This window comes from Azolla caroliniana, unplaced genomic scaffold, assembly GCF_043228905.1.
Source record: "Azolla caroliniana isolate FFs.n. ecotype wild unplaced genomic scaffold, voAzoCaro1.0.p SCAF_11, whole genome shotgun sequence".
Classification (NCBI taxonomy): Eukaryota; Viridiplantae; Streptophyta; class Polypodiopsida; order Salviniales; family Salviniaceae; genus Azolla; species Azolla caroliniana.
Genome location: NW_028230446.1, coordinates 7,990,265 through 8,004,141, shown reverse-complemented (window position 1 = coordinate 8,004,141; position 13,877 = coordinate 7,990,265). Strand labels below are relative to the sequence as shown.

General features: G+C 38.3%; 1 protein-coding gene across 2 annotated transcripts; it reads right to left on the bottom strand.

The window, feature by feature from the left end:
• Positions 1-6,944: 6,944 nt before the first annotated feature.
• On the bottom strand, positions 6,945-13,260 carry LOC147857692 (14 kDa zinc-binding protein-like). 2 transcript variants are annotated; one of them, XM_087326623.1, is made up of 5 exons: positions 13,125-13,260; positions 12,997-13,054; positions 12,801-12,890; positions 7,466-7,583; positions 6,945-7,384 (listed from the first exon to the last, which is right to left on the bottom strand). In XM_087326623.1, exons 1-5 carry the CDS (start codon positions 13,187-13,189, stop codon positions 7,377-7,379), a joined length of 339 nt encoding a protein of 112 aa, XP_087182749.1. In that variant the 5' UTR covers positions 13,190-13,260; the 3' UTR covers positions 6,945-7,376. The 2 variants fall into 2 exon arrangements, with proteins under 2 accessions (XP_087182749.1, XP_087182748.1); XM_087326622.1 differs by having other exon boundaries at positions 6,945-7,350; positions 13,125-13,259.
• Between the last annotated feature and the right edge of the window lie 617 nt (positions 13,261-13,877).

Below are 13,877 nucleotides of genomic sequence, written 5' to 3'. Positions count from 1 at the left end.
CGGTGTTCCTACATGAGACCTCAAAAAAGAGATACATGCAACAACCGGAAGGATTCGTCGAGAAAGGGAATGACCACCTGGTATGCCAGTTGAAGAAGAGCTTATACGGGTTGAAGCAAGCTCCCTAGCAATGGTACCGGAAGTTCGACTCCTTCATGACCGATCAAGGATATCATAAGACGTAAGGCGACCATTGTGTATTTGTGAAGAATTTCGACGGAGGAGACTTCCTGATACTCCTACTATATGTGGATGACATGTTGATTGTCGGATTGGACCAAACCAAAATCGGGAATCTAAAGAAGGCCTTGAACCAGACCTTCTCAATGAAAGATTTGGGTTCGACGCGATAGATATTGGGGATGCACGTAGTCTGGGACCAGACGAAGAAGCTGTTGTGGCTGTCACAGGAGAAGTACGTCGCGAAGGTGCTCCAACGGTTCAACATGACAGATGCGAAGCCGGTTGGATCGACACTTCCGACAAATTGCAAGTTGTCCGTAAAGCAAGTCCGAGGACGAAGGCAGAGAAGTTGGAGATGATGAAGATACCATACGCTTCTACTGTCGGAAGCTTGATGTATGCAATGGTGTGTACCCGGTCGGATATCAAATACGTTATTGGAGTAGTCAACCAGTTCATGAGAAATCCGGGAAGAGAACATTGGATCGCGGTTAAGTGGATACTCCGGTACTTGAAAGGCACCTCGAGTATGTGTCTTCTTGGCTTATGAGGATAGTTCACTACAATATGCCCCAATCCACCGCAATAAAGATATAATTGATTTGCTCGGCGTCGCCGCTTTTCCTCTTCCGATAATGGTCCACGATGACGTGTGGTGTCGATTTCCATCTGAGTTGGAGTATTTGTTGGAGATGCATTATATGACTCCCTTACAAATGGTTTTGCTACGACTGAGTCATATGTCGTTCGAAAAGTCTGTTATCACAACGTACCACTCGACTGATGGCCTCTGTGAGCGACCTTGATTCTTTGGGAAAACTTAGTTGTAAATCTTTGACATCATTTCGCAGGCCATATCGAAAGTGTTCCATCAATGCTAGGTCATCCCGGGGAATATCGGTGGCAAGTAGACGGAAATCCATAGCGTAAGCTTAGGCTGGATGATCACCTTGACGCAATCTTCGGATTTTGTTGATTGTCGTCCAAACGCTATTGGTGTCCCTGAAACAGGCTTTAAACTCACTAATAAATTCCTCAAAATTATTTAACAATGGAGATCCTTGTTCTAACAAAGGAGTGAATCATGCCAACGTAGTGCCACTAAGCAACGTGCCTACTAGTCCCACTTATGATGCATCGGTGGGATATCAGGCAAGATGCATTTGAATCACGAGACGTACCTGATTAGGGAATCCTCTAAATTGTGATCACGTTCCGTCGAATTTTGTAGGAAGAACAATCTTGGGTTCTTTATGAATTCCTTGAGTACTTGGTCCTTATTGTTGCAATGACACAATGGTTGCTTCAAGTTGTTGCACACGTAATGTCAACTCTCCATGTTGTTGTTGCGTTTGTTGCATCGTATTGTTGTTCCATCGTATCCTCTTCTTTGGCCTCGGTTTCCATCCTCGCATTGTCCTCTTGAAGGCGTTCCTTTTTATAAGACTCGAGTTCGATGGCAAGCTGCAATTGCTCATTTGGTAATTTCGTTCGTATGTCAGGTTGTTAGCTCATGGAAATCATCTGACAATTCGTCTCGAATTATTGTAATGCTAGCATCGTCCATTTTCTAAAAGGCATGTCCTTCCTTCTGTCGGTTCTCTTGGTCTACTCAAAACAATTGTAATTCTGCTGCTTGAGTTGACCAACACTTCTAGCCATGTTGTAGGGATTCGGTGATTTTCTGATGCATTTTCTTCTTGTGCCGGCCTAATATCACTTGAATCTTGTCTCCCCCCATGCTTACCCAATATTGGAGGGTTGGCTCCAGCTCATCAAGTTCGTTACTCCTGCCCGATCTGTCCCTATCAACAGGTCCACCATCTGTTATCCCCCTCTAAGTGTGGCATGTCGAGATGTTGTAGCCCAAGCATCTCCAATAAATACCACAACTTGTCTAGGCAGAGTGCTTTGGTGAAGATGTTGGCCACCTGCCGATTAGTCTGAACATACCTTAGTTCGACTTCACCACTCATGCACGAAATGGTAGTGCACTTCGATGTGCTTGGTACAAGCGTGGAAGATGGGGTTCTTGGGGAGCTCGATACTATTGAGGTTGTCACAATAGATCGGTGTCGAATCGGCAACTCCACCTATAGATCCTTCAACATCTGCTTAAACCATATGACTTCACACATAGCGACAACCGCTCGGTATTCGGCCTTTGTGCTTGACAGTACTACTGTTGATTGCTTCTCGATACACCAAGTGATCACCACACTCCCCAAGGAGAACGCATATCTGGATGTCGATCAGCAATCACCGGCATTTTCGGCACGTAACCGATCCGGACTAGTCACCGGATGTCAGACGATGAGCACATAAGCTCGGACACTTGATTAGGCACGTAGGAGGAAAGGAACAAAGATGAGGATACAAATAGAGAGAGAAAGACCCAGGGATCTGAGAGCCACAAAATAATCGATTAACATAAAATAATAGAAATACAACCGGACTCGGCCAGCAACAGAGCTTCGAACTCTCCACGCACACACATGTGGGATGGGCTTGCCCCTTCTCCTTTGGATTGTGCACTTGATTCTCATGCATCTTTATCCCTTATCCTCATTTCACACTTTCTTGACTTGGTTGCGATAAAATAATTATGATCCAAGTATGTATTCCTCTAAAATCTTGTGAACCCAAGCACAACAATATCATTGCACAATACCTTGCATGCAAATGTCTTGGTTTGATGAGCTATCATCCCTCGTAATTTATATCTTCAATGCATTTCCATGATATCAATCGCAAATTAACATGTACAATTAGGTGGATTACCCATGCAAACCAATGTTTGTAAAGAACACATGCTTAATAATTATGTAGAATAGATTATGAAAGAAAGCATTAATTTTCTGCAAGAAAATGCATGAGTGATGTGACAAATGCAGCAGTTGCATGGGTTGGCTAACTATGTGAGAAATGTTGTTAATAGCCGCACCACAGCAATTGTTAGAACAAATTAGACACAGCCAAGCTATGAGAAGGTTGTTAGACAACAATAGAAAAATGGTTGCAAAGAGTAGAGACACAACCAAAGAATAGAGCTTGTGTTTAAGTAGCAACAGAAAATAATCTCATTACATAAGAGGCCGGTATAAGCCTATTTATACAAAATTGGGAATGGTTGTTTGGTAGTTACGACACTCTTGTACTACCAAACATGTACAATAAACTAGGGATAAAAAAGGAAATATCTTGGAAAAAGTGGAAGCGAGAAAAGGCATTTAAAGCGTTGTTGATCCTAGAGAGAGAAGAATCTAGGAAGAGGGAGAATGTAGTATATAGATAATAAAGATGAAAGAGAGTGCAGGTATGGAGCTGCCACCCTCCAACACCTCCTCTCATCACCAGAATGGCGATCCAACATTGACTCGACCAAGGAGTTGATCAATGGCTTGCCTTGGAAGTGGCTTAGGAAATAAATCAGCCACATTTTCTTGAGTAGAGCAATATGCCAACTTGATGACTTGTGAGTAGGTTGTGGGACCGGCTCCCATGTATGATTCCACTCAATGGAATCAAGTTCAACTTCCATTGTTGCTTTCCACTTTGGAAGAACAAGGACCTCTTTTGTTGTTGTGGGTTCTTGTGATTGCACAACAGTGCACAATAAGGCAAAGTTGGATGAGTGAGTAGGTTGTTGTGACTTATGTGTTCTTTTCATGTTGGTCAGCATCGGAGAGATGAAAATCACGAATGGTGGCTTGAATCCACTTGGGAAGTGGTGGAAGCTTGTGTGTAGAGGGAGGGGAAACAAGTGGAGTTAAGTGGAGTTGAGGGAGAGGTTTGAATTGTTGGCGAAGTTAGAGATTGAGTACGTCATATTGAGATAGCATTGTACGAGCCATCTCTTGGATTGTCCAGTTCTTCCTTTCCACAACTCCATTTTGTTGAGGAGTATTGGGTGTAGAAAATTGGCGAGCAATGCCTCGTTGAGAGCATAAATGGTGGAAATCTTGGGAGATAAACTCTCCACCATTGTCCAACCTGATCTTTCGAACTTTCTTTGATGTCTCGTTCTCCACGAGAGCTATCCATTCTTGAAATTTTGTGAAGGCTTGAGGATTTTCTACAAGAAAATAAACCCAAACCTTGCGGGAGAAATCATCAATGATGAGCATGAAGTAGCGTGCACCACCAAGAGTAGTGGTTTTCACGGAACCACAAAGATCCATGTGCACTAACTCCAAGATAGATGTTGCACAATGAGTGGTTTCATGAGGGAAAGGCTCTCAATGTTGCTTGCCATGAAGACAAGCAACACATGGGGTATCAAGGGTTTCATTAGACGATGCACAAACTCAACTTCAGTGGACTTGCTTCCCGAAGAAACTAGTTCCTTTTGGAGAGTAACAAATTGCGTTATTTGATCCATGATGTTGGGAGTGTTATGAATCTTGAGATTTGCTAGCTGGTTCTCAATAGCTATCATTTGAGCATGATTAGCTCGATGATACCTCTTTTTGATGGATGTCCATAGTTCATTAGATGTCTCTTCATGTCTATCTTGAAATTGACAAGTGATGCTCAATTTAATATTAAACATGAGGAAAGCATGAGCACGAGAATCCTTATCTAGCCAAGCTTCAATCTCAACGTTAGATGAGCCAGCAACTGATTTGGTTGAAGAGGATGAAGTTACTGGTGGTTTCTTGTCACTACCATTGACTACAATCCATAAATGATGGTATTGTAGCAAGGTCTTTATTTGTAGCTCCCAATCCAAGTAATTGTTCCCATCCAAGATGGACTCTTTGGGGAGTTGGGGAATGGTTGATGAAACAACGGTGGCATGTGAGGCCATGGATATCCTCCTCTTGAGCTACAACTGGACAATTTACAGCACTTGTAAGTAGATGCTCAGGGTCTTTCTACTTCTCCCTAGATGCTAGGTGAGGCGCAGATGAGGGGAAAAGAAAAAAATAACCTCCTCTGTAAGTTGGGAGAGAGGGATAAAGGAAGAGAGGTATGTGTGCTTTTTGGCAAAAAAATCAGGCTGAGGATATGGAGACCTCGATACTCTGATACCATGTGAGAAATGTTGTTAATAGTCGCAGCGAAGCAATTGTTAGAACAAATTAGACACAACCAAGCTGTGAGAAGGTTGTTAGACAGCAGTAGAAAAATGGTTGCAAAGGGTAGAGACACAGCCAAAGAATAGAGCTTGTTTTTAAGTAGCAACAGAAAATAATCTCATTACAAAAGAGGTTGGTATAAGCCTATTTATACAAAATTGGGAATGGTTGTTTGGTAGTTAAGAGACTCTTGTACTACCAAACAGGTACAATAAACTAGGAATAAAAAAGGGAATATCTTGGAAAAAGTGGAAGCGAGAAAAGGCATTTAAAGCGTTGCAAATTCTAGAGAGAGAAGAATCTAGGAAGAGAGAGAATGTAATACAAAGATAATAAAGATGAAAGAGAGTAAGGAGTGGAGCTGCCACCCTCCAACAAAATGTGAACATTAATTACGTGAATCTAATCTTTTGAATAGATTAATCACCCAATCTAACATATCAAGGACATGTTGTGATGACATGTACACCATGTCATTGAAATGGGCACTATTGATTCTATTCCACGAGCACATATCCAATGCCATGTGCACCGGGCAAGCAAGTTTAACGAGCCAGCAAAGAAGCTGCCCCAATGTACATCTGCCAACGTTTGACACAGCAGCCAGGTTGCTCACTATCCAAATAATCTGTTTCTATGATTCAAAAAGTCAAGCATGTTTCTAACAGAATGTAAAGTCGGTTTTCAATGTAGAATAACCTATATAATTCACAAGGAAAATTTTATGGATCTACTGGCTTTATTGGTTCAATGCTCAACTAACAAGATACTTAATAGTAATGTGATCCAAAAGAATTGCTTTCATGGTCTTCAAACAACTATATGTGAAGTAATGAATAAGAGTTGAAAATTGACATAACATGGAACCAAGTATCTTGTGCATGGGTTACTCGTGCCCAGCATTCACAAGAAATTATCCATAGCAAAACTCATGGAGTCCAATTTGAGTTGGAGCCAATACACAACTGATCAAGTCAACAATGATGCAGCATTATGTGTTGTTACAGGTGCCTGACCAAGTCCAATTTGAGTTTAGAGTTTATCTTTATAAAGACAATCAAGTCAAGAGAGCCTATATACAATTTGATCAGGCGAACAATGATGCAGCAATGCACTAGTAAATAAAAAAGTCTGGAAATATCAAGAGTGCAAATCTGTGGCATGTGTATCTTACCCGTTTTAGTAATGAATTTCGTGAAGGCATGGTTGGGATAACAATATATATGAAAGAGAAATATGCATTAACAATGACACTATCTCAGCTACTAGTTTAAAGACTACAGCAATAAAATATATGCAAATCTGCGGCTATGATGATATATCATGGTATAAACAAGTGAAAATTGTATGGGCTATCCATTAGTAATAAGAGAGTGGGGAAATATCCACATCGCAAAACTGCCGCACAGGCATCTCGGATAGATGATATATTTAGTATTGGCATATTGCAACTTTAGTTTGGTTCATGGACATGGGAACCTCAATGTGAATATCAGGCCCCTAAGGTCAATGTGAAAGTTTCGAAAAAAACCTAAAAACACGCATTAATCCATATATATAGAATTTACCAAGTATCAGCATTATCATGCTCTGAGAACTACGTTACTGACATTTACACCATCTTAAACATCATCCCCCACCTGCAAATAAAAAGAAAGATCCTAATGCATGGAATCTGTATGACAAAAATCAAAAAGATAACACTATTGTTTACATGTTCATGTAAAATGCATCTCATTCTCATTCTCAAAAAATCTCAGGCAATCTCCTATGTAATTGATATAGTGCCCATATAGTACCCCTGGAGAACTGATGATGGATGAACGGCAAGGGACATGAATTACAAATTAATTACTGAAACTTAAGTGTTTCATATAAGAATAATCAGAAGTTCAATGAGATTTGATGTATTAGTCATTTCTCTCAATTGCATTGAGAATACAGTAAGTACAAAGAACGAGAAATTAAACACTTCCAGAACATTGAATCTGTATTATTTGCCATACTCTGAATTATGGTTAGCCAGGTGGCCATCCCATCTGCCTTCCTCCCAAAAGATGAAGGTGGAGATGGTACACAGATTGACCTGAATGTTGATCAAAATAACATATTTCAAACATCTAACTTACTTCAGCAATTTTCAGAGTGGGGCCTCTTTATTCTCAACATTAAAATAGAAACAAAAACTATTATCAACTTACTTCCATTTGGGCCATCATTGATAACTACTCTGTAGCCCTCTTCGAGACCTTCCTGAACTGCAATGAGCTTTACAGTGTACAGCAAATGACCCAATATTCCTTTGTGTCTCTCCTCTGCCTTTAGAAGAACAAAGTAGTAGCATGATAAAAAATCTCAGAACTGTTTGTTTTTTGAGAATAGAATAATCACTTGTGCTACCAGATAAACATGTACTCTTATGCCCATAAATTTCCTGAGCTTACAAAGAAAAAAAGAAACAAAGATAAAGGACCAAATCTGAGGATTCACTACTAAGTTTATGCAACTGAACTGCAACTTGAGAGACTCTAGGTCTTAGTATAGTCTGCGCCTTTCAAACAAAGGCCACAGATATGAGACAGATTCACCTATCACTATTAATTAAAATCAAAACAGTAGTCTTCATTCTTAAGATTTACTAAGATTGAAAAGGTGTTCATTATGCATTTGCCACCCTGTTATTTTCTGTAGGTGAGATAGGATATAATCTAGCAAAACAGCCGTGTCAAGAGGGGTTAAATTCATTTCCAGTAGGGCTACTTTCAATCATTTTCCAGAGGTATATTTACTCTTTAATAGAAGCAGTATGTGATGGGAGAAAACATCAATATATTGGAAATCCTAAAAATAAACATTTGAAACTCGCAGCCTCATTGGAACTAATGGACTTTGAACTTGGCCAAGGTTTTTTATGAAGTAGCAAAAATAGCACCATATTTTCATCCTCTAATTGATTCAAAGTGCTTTCCAAGTTAATATTCACAAGGGAACATCAGTACAAAATATGTCCACGAAAGGATAATTTCAAAAGTACATTCATAAATGCTACCTATATATTTGCAAATAGCATATTTTGAGAGGCAGCTAGCTTATTGCAATATGTCATTTCCGGACATATTTGTACCTTATTTTAATCTTCAATATTTAAATGTGCAGCATTTTCTAAAACATTATGGACAACACAATACCAAAGTATTCTGCAAAAGATAGTGTCTAAAGCTAAGTTCATCTGCCAGCCCAACTTCTAATCTCGGATACCTGCTCGAAGTCAGCACAAGGTATGTTGTGTGCTCATCACTGCCATAATGTACTCTCTATGTTTCAACACTCCATCGTACATCAAAAAAGAAAATGCCCTACATTTGTATATTATAAAAGTATTCCAGTAAAAATGTTCCATACGGAAACCACAAAATGTATTTCCATCTGTTAGATATGTCATGCAGCCATCTCTAACTTCACCAAGACCCACACAAATAAACAGCACAAGTCTCTCTCCTAAAAGAATACAAAAGATCTCTTGGTACACAAAACATAACTTCCTAATTTTGCAAAATGTTGAAAGGAGAGGACAAAGAGGTTGACTTTGGTACCACCTATGCATAGTGGACTTGGAACAGTAATGATAGGAGAGAGAAAATGGCTTAGGTTCCACGAAAGCATAGGAGGAAGAGATACATGCAGGTTTTTGGCACCCCTTTGAGAAGATCATCAAAAAAGTTATGAATCGTTTGACTGTTTTGAATAGCAACACGTTCCACATGAAAAACAAGAGAGATCTCTCTCATAAAAGAATCCAAAAACTACTTGCCAAACTTTTATTATCAAAATATACAAAACTTGCAACAATAGCCAGCAGAAACCTACAATAAAAGTATAGTGCCAAGTTCTCAGGGAGGTAGAAAGTGTCAACGCATCTTGCACTTCAGCTGCGTACAAATTTCTTTATGAAAGGGGAGCTTCATTTAATATTTGACACAAAATCCATGAAACTGTCCTTGGCTTAATTCTTTGAAAAACACAAAAGTGATTCATAAAACTGGCATAGCCAAGATCCCCCAGTGAGGATGCTGACATAATAAGACCGTACAGTGTTACTTTTGTTCTTTTGCGATATTATCCAATTTATATTTTATTTATTTTTTAACTTGGTCTTCCAAAACTCTCAAAAGTAGGGAAGATGACATTGCATCGCTGGTGTGAACCTCAAATGGCCAATGATCCCTGGCCATAAGGACCCAAAGCTGGCATGCCCTGGGATTGGCACGAGATCATTCCAGTTAGCATTGGATTCCAATGTGTATGGTGGTGTGTGCATCCAATCCTAAAGTTCGTGTTAGAAATTCACATTACATTACATTTATAATTCACCTAAAAGTTATCAGTGAGTGAGCATATATTAACAATTTGAACTTGATAGCTTGAGGAAGAGTTGTCTTACTCGAACAAAAAAAAATCATGTAGAACCTGAAATTCGACTTTAGTACTATGGAGAGTCATTTTACAGTGTTGACATCCATAGGCCTCATATAGCTGTTTCGACCTCTTACCTACTATGCTCGGTGGGCATTAAATTGGAAGCTCTATTGCAGATTTCAGTGGCTAAAACACACTTAAAAGGTCACTGTGTGTTTAGGGTTTAGGCTATATTTTATTATATCCCCCTCCATTAACTAAACCAATACTGAAATTGGTCTATTAATGAAATACTACGAGGGGCAGAAGTCCTTGGGATCAAACTGGTGTCAACTTCCTTGATCATGAGCAATCTAGCTTCATGAGTGCGAAATTAAGTCAATAGTGCATATTTATTCTTAGGATGTTTCTTTGTTTCATTATAAGATTCCTATAATACATTTTAATTCAGTTGCTAGTTTATTTGTGTTTTACCACCTTTTTTCATGTTTTTCTGACCATTTTCCGATTTTTTCTTTGAGCATTTTCTGTTTACACATTTATTCTTTTACAGTCTGTATTTACTATTTTATATATACATATATATAGATATATAGATATATAGATATAGATATAGATAGAGATATATGTATATATATCTACATATATGTGTGTGTGTGTGTGTGTGTGTGTATGTATCTACACATATATATGTATGTATGTAGATATATATATCGTTTATTACAATTTATAAATATGCATTTTCTTTCAATTTCTATAAGTCATCTCTACCCGATCCTTTGCCTCAAACCATGTGTCTATATCATAAATATCATCCACATACCTTCCCCTAATGCTTGGCCTATAGAGATACTAATGTCATGCAAAGAAGATACAAGTATATCACAAACGTTAAGTACATGCCCTATTACAAAATGCCAAAACAGGCTTGGAACATGGGATGCAAGGTACAAAAAAACTAATACAACCAAAATCTCTTAATTTGGCTGGATGCTTGACATTATGAAATGGTTTGAAAGATGGGAAGTAAAAGATCCACTAGAGCTCTCAAGCAATGCTATAAAGTATGTGATCATCAAGGATAGATTAACAGAAGCACTACAGATTAAATTGTTAAAATGTAAAAATGTCAAATTTGGAATATTACATAGCAAATGTTAAATTTTGGCCCCAATATACATAAAAATGCCAAAACATATCCAGCCACATCTTACTATCCCCATGACCCTGGAACTCAAAGAGCCTTGGCACTTCTTTGAACTCACTCACAACAGTTTGGTGTTGAGGTAGCATCATGACATAATCCTATTAGTAGGAAGATATGCAAGCATGAAATGAAAACCTAGTTGAAGATGAATAACACTTACTTCTCGCATGCTCACATTTTAAGGTATTTCGTGAGAAGTATGATCACTTAGTAGACGGGAATGATAATTAAAGTGTCATAAGGGTGAGTCATGCATTATTCTAATCTAATAGTGGACGCAATCATTTTACAGTGATACGAAACAAAAGGCCATGATTAAGTCCTAATTATATAATTATCGTTTGTGTACATAGCTCAACAAGCAAGCTTCAAATTAAAAAAAGATGAATTATTTATCCCTTTTCAATGCATTAATGCAATTCATAAGGATAAGCAATGGGATTTCCTGAACAATGAATCGTGGATGATTTGTTGAAGTATCATGACTAAACTACTAATAAAGGATATTCATTGTTATTTAACAATAATTCAAGAAATCTTCCATGGCCTATGACAGATTGGAGTAGATGCATAACCATGGTTGTACGTATATATGCATGCATATCCACAAATCTCTAGCTATTCTTGCAAGCCATCAATATTCCATTTCTCAAAAGTTTTTGTGATCAGAATTGTTCTGATCCAGCACAACTTCTTATGATCGCAAAGTGATTCCTATACTTCTATCTTTCTATACTATATATCTCGAATTGTTGAAAAAGTGCAGCCCCTATATAGAGCCCTCTATCCATCTGCATCACATTAGAAGGTCATCAGGTTCCTGAAAGGCAAAGAGTACTTTTGCTATTTTTGTTAGATATAATCAATGATCAGCTCCAAGTTGTGAGTTTATCCCCACATGTATTCTTAGCATGGGCATTTTGGGATAGCACCCCAATGAGTAGCTATTGTGCAACGTGATCATATGGGTCGACGAGGAGTCAATGCGGAAAACTGTAGATGAGTAGGACAGAATGTATTTAGGAAAGGGGGAAGTAGGGTAATGGGATTGACTAGTCAAGTCAATAGGAAAAATATTTTCTGTTGGCAGGTTAAGATGTACTTACTATTTGAGATGAGTACTATCTAGCACTAGCTTCTCTCTAGGGAGCTAGTTAGTTCATATTAAATGATAAGCTGGTTGACAAAAAGGGAATATCCCCACTACTATCAACTGACCTGCACATATATGTAATGTTACAATAAGACCAAATCGAGAATATACATATCCACTCTCTCTCTCTTACACAGCTGTTGTGACTATTACTTGTGTCAACTGACTCTGTAGTCAGACTAGTTCAGATCCCATCTAAGCTCTAAGTTATGAGCCTTGTATTGACACGTATACATATCTGTGAGTGTAACTCTATATGTTGTTTGTTGCAAATTTATATTCATAGCTGATCTCATATAAGAGGAATCATTCTATGGTGTTGAAGCACCTTTCTTAGTAATAATACACATGATTGATAATCTCCAAACGAAATTTATGTACCCATTTGCAAGGATAATTTATTTTCGACACTGTAGAGCCAAGGGCCTAATGGAACAATACAAGTAAGATCTACCCAAGCAACAATACAGATATATTTTAAATGATACAAACTTGATATAGATCGTGTGTGAACAAAGGATGATGAATTCAATGAAAAGCAATTGAAAGTATGTGTTTAAACTTAAAACTTGATGATTGAATACAATGTTTTAATTTGAAACCATGCTTTTGGACTATGTTTAAATGTTAAAAATTGTGACAGGATGCAAAGTTTGCTATGAAATAAATGCATTTAAGAACAAAAGTAGAGGCCATCGTCGAAGCATGATCCCATTATACATATCAACTAAAGTTTAGAAGATTGAACAAACAAGAATACCTTAGAGAGCTGAGTTAATCCATCTCTATGTTTGGGAATGATTACGACATGAACAGGCGCTTGAGGAGAAATATCTCTAAAAGCATAGACCTATCCATGTTTACCACGAACATAAAAGAGAAAATATTAGGAATGAAAACCAACTCAAATTTCCACGCCTAGATACACAGTTGTACGCAGGTTTAGTATAAATTACCAGATCATCTTCGTATACTGGAGTAGATGGTATTTCTTTGTTGAGGATCTGATCAAATCTGTAGAGTAAAAGAAACCAGAAGAAGGTGTAAAAGAAGTGGGTGTATGTGAATGAATGTTACGACTTACATGGTAGGGAGCCCTGTGTCTCGTAAGGGAGCCGCAGATATGGCGGCCTCCTCTTCATTCGCCATAATATATGCTTGCTGCTGCTGCCTCTCGAGTCTCTCTCTCTCTGCCTCTGCCTTTGCCTTTCTTTCTTTGTTTGGCTTTGGCTTTGGCTTTTGGTTGGGGGTTGAAAGTTTTAGGAGCCACTCACTCACTCTACTACTGCCTATATTATATCCAAACATACATATGTAGTATGTACATATGTTTTTTTGTTTTTTTTGGACTTGTTTACTTTTTTGTTTGCTCACATACATATCATAGAGGGGGTGATTCGGCTGCGTCACAGAGGGAGTGAACGTTTTGTACAGTGCACATCTTCTCCCACCATCAATTTCTGCACATTAGCGTGATGCCAAGCTCCTCTCCTCTCCCATCCAAGCAAGAAGTATGTTTAGGGTTAATAATAATTAGGGTTTAAACTCTAGGGCATAGTATGTAGTACAGAAATTATGAAGTTATCAACCATACGCACAGAAATTACAATAAATAGAATAATTTGATATTTACATTAATTTAGGAAATTATGGGTAGACAAAAGGACCTAGAGTGGGAACATGTACTAATTCAAAACAAGAATGCAAGGGGAATTCATTCATTTGATCCAATCATGTCTATGTTGGTGGCCCTCATTGAATTAGGGCCCATTTATTGGGAATAAGACGACAAGGTGTAGAAAAATGTAAGTGATACTGTGAAGAGTCAATTCAGAAA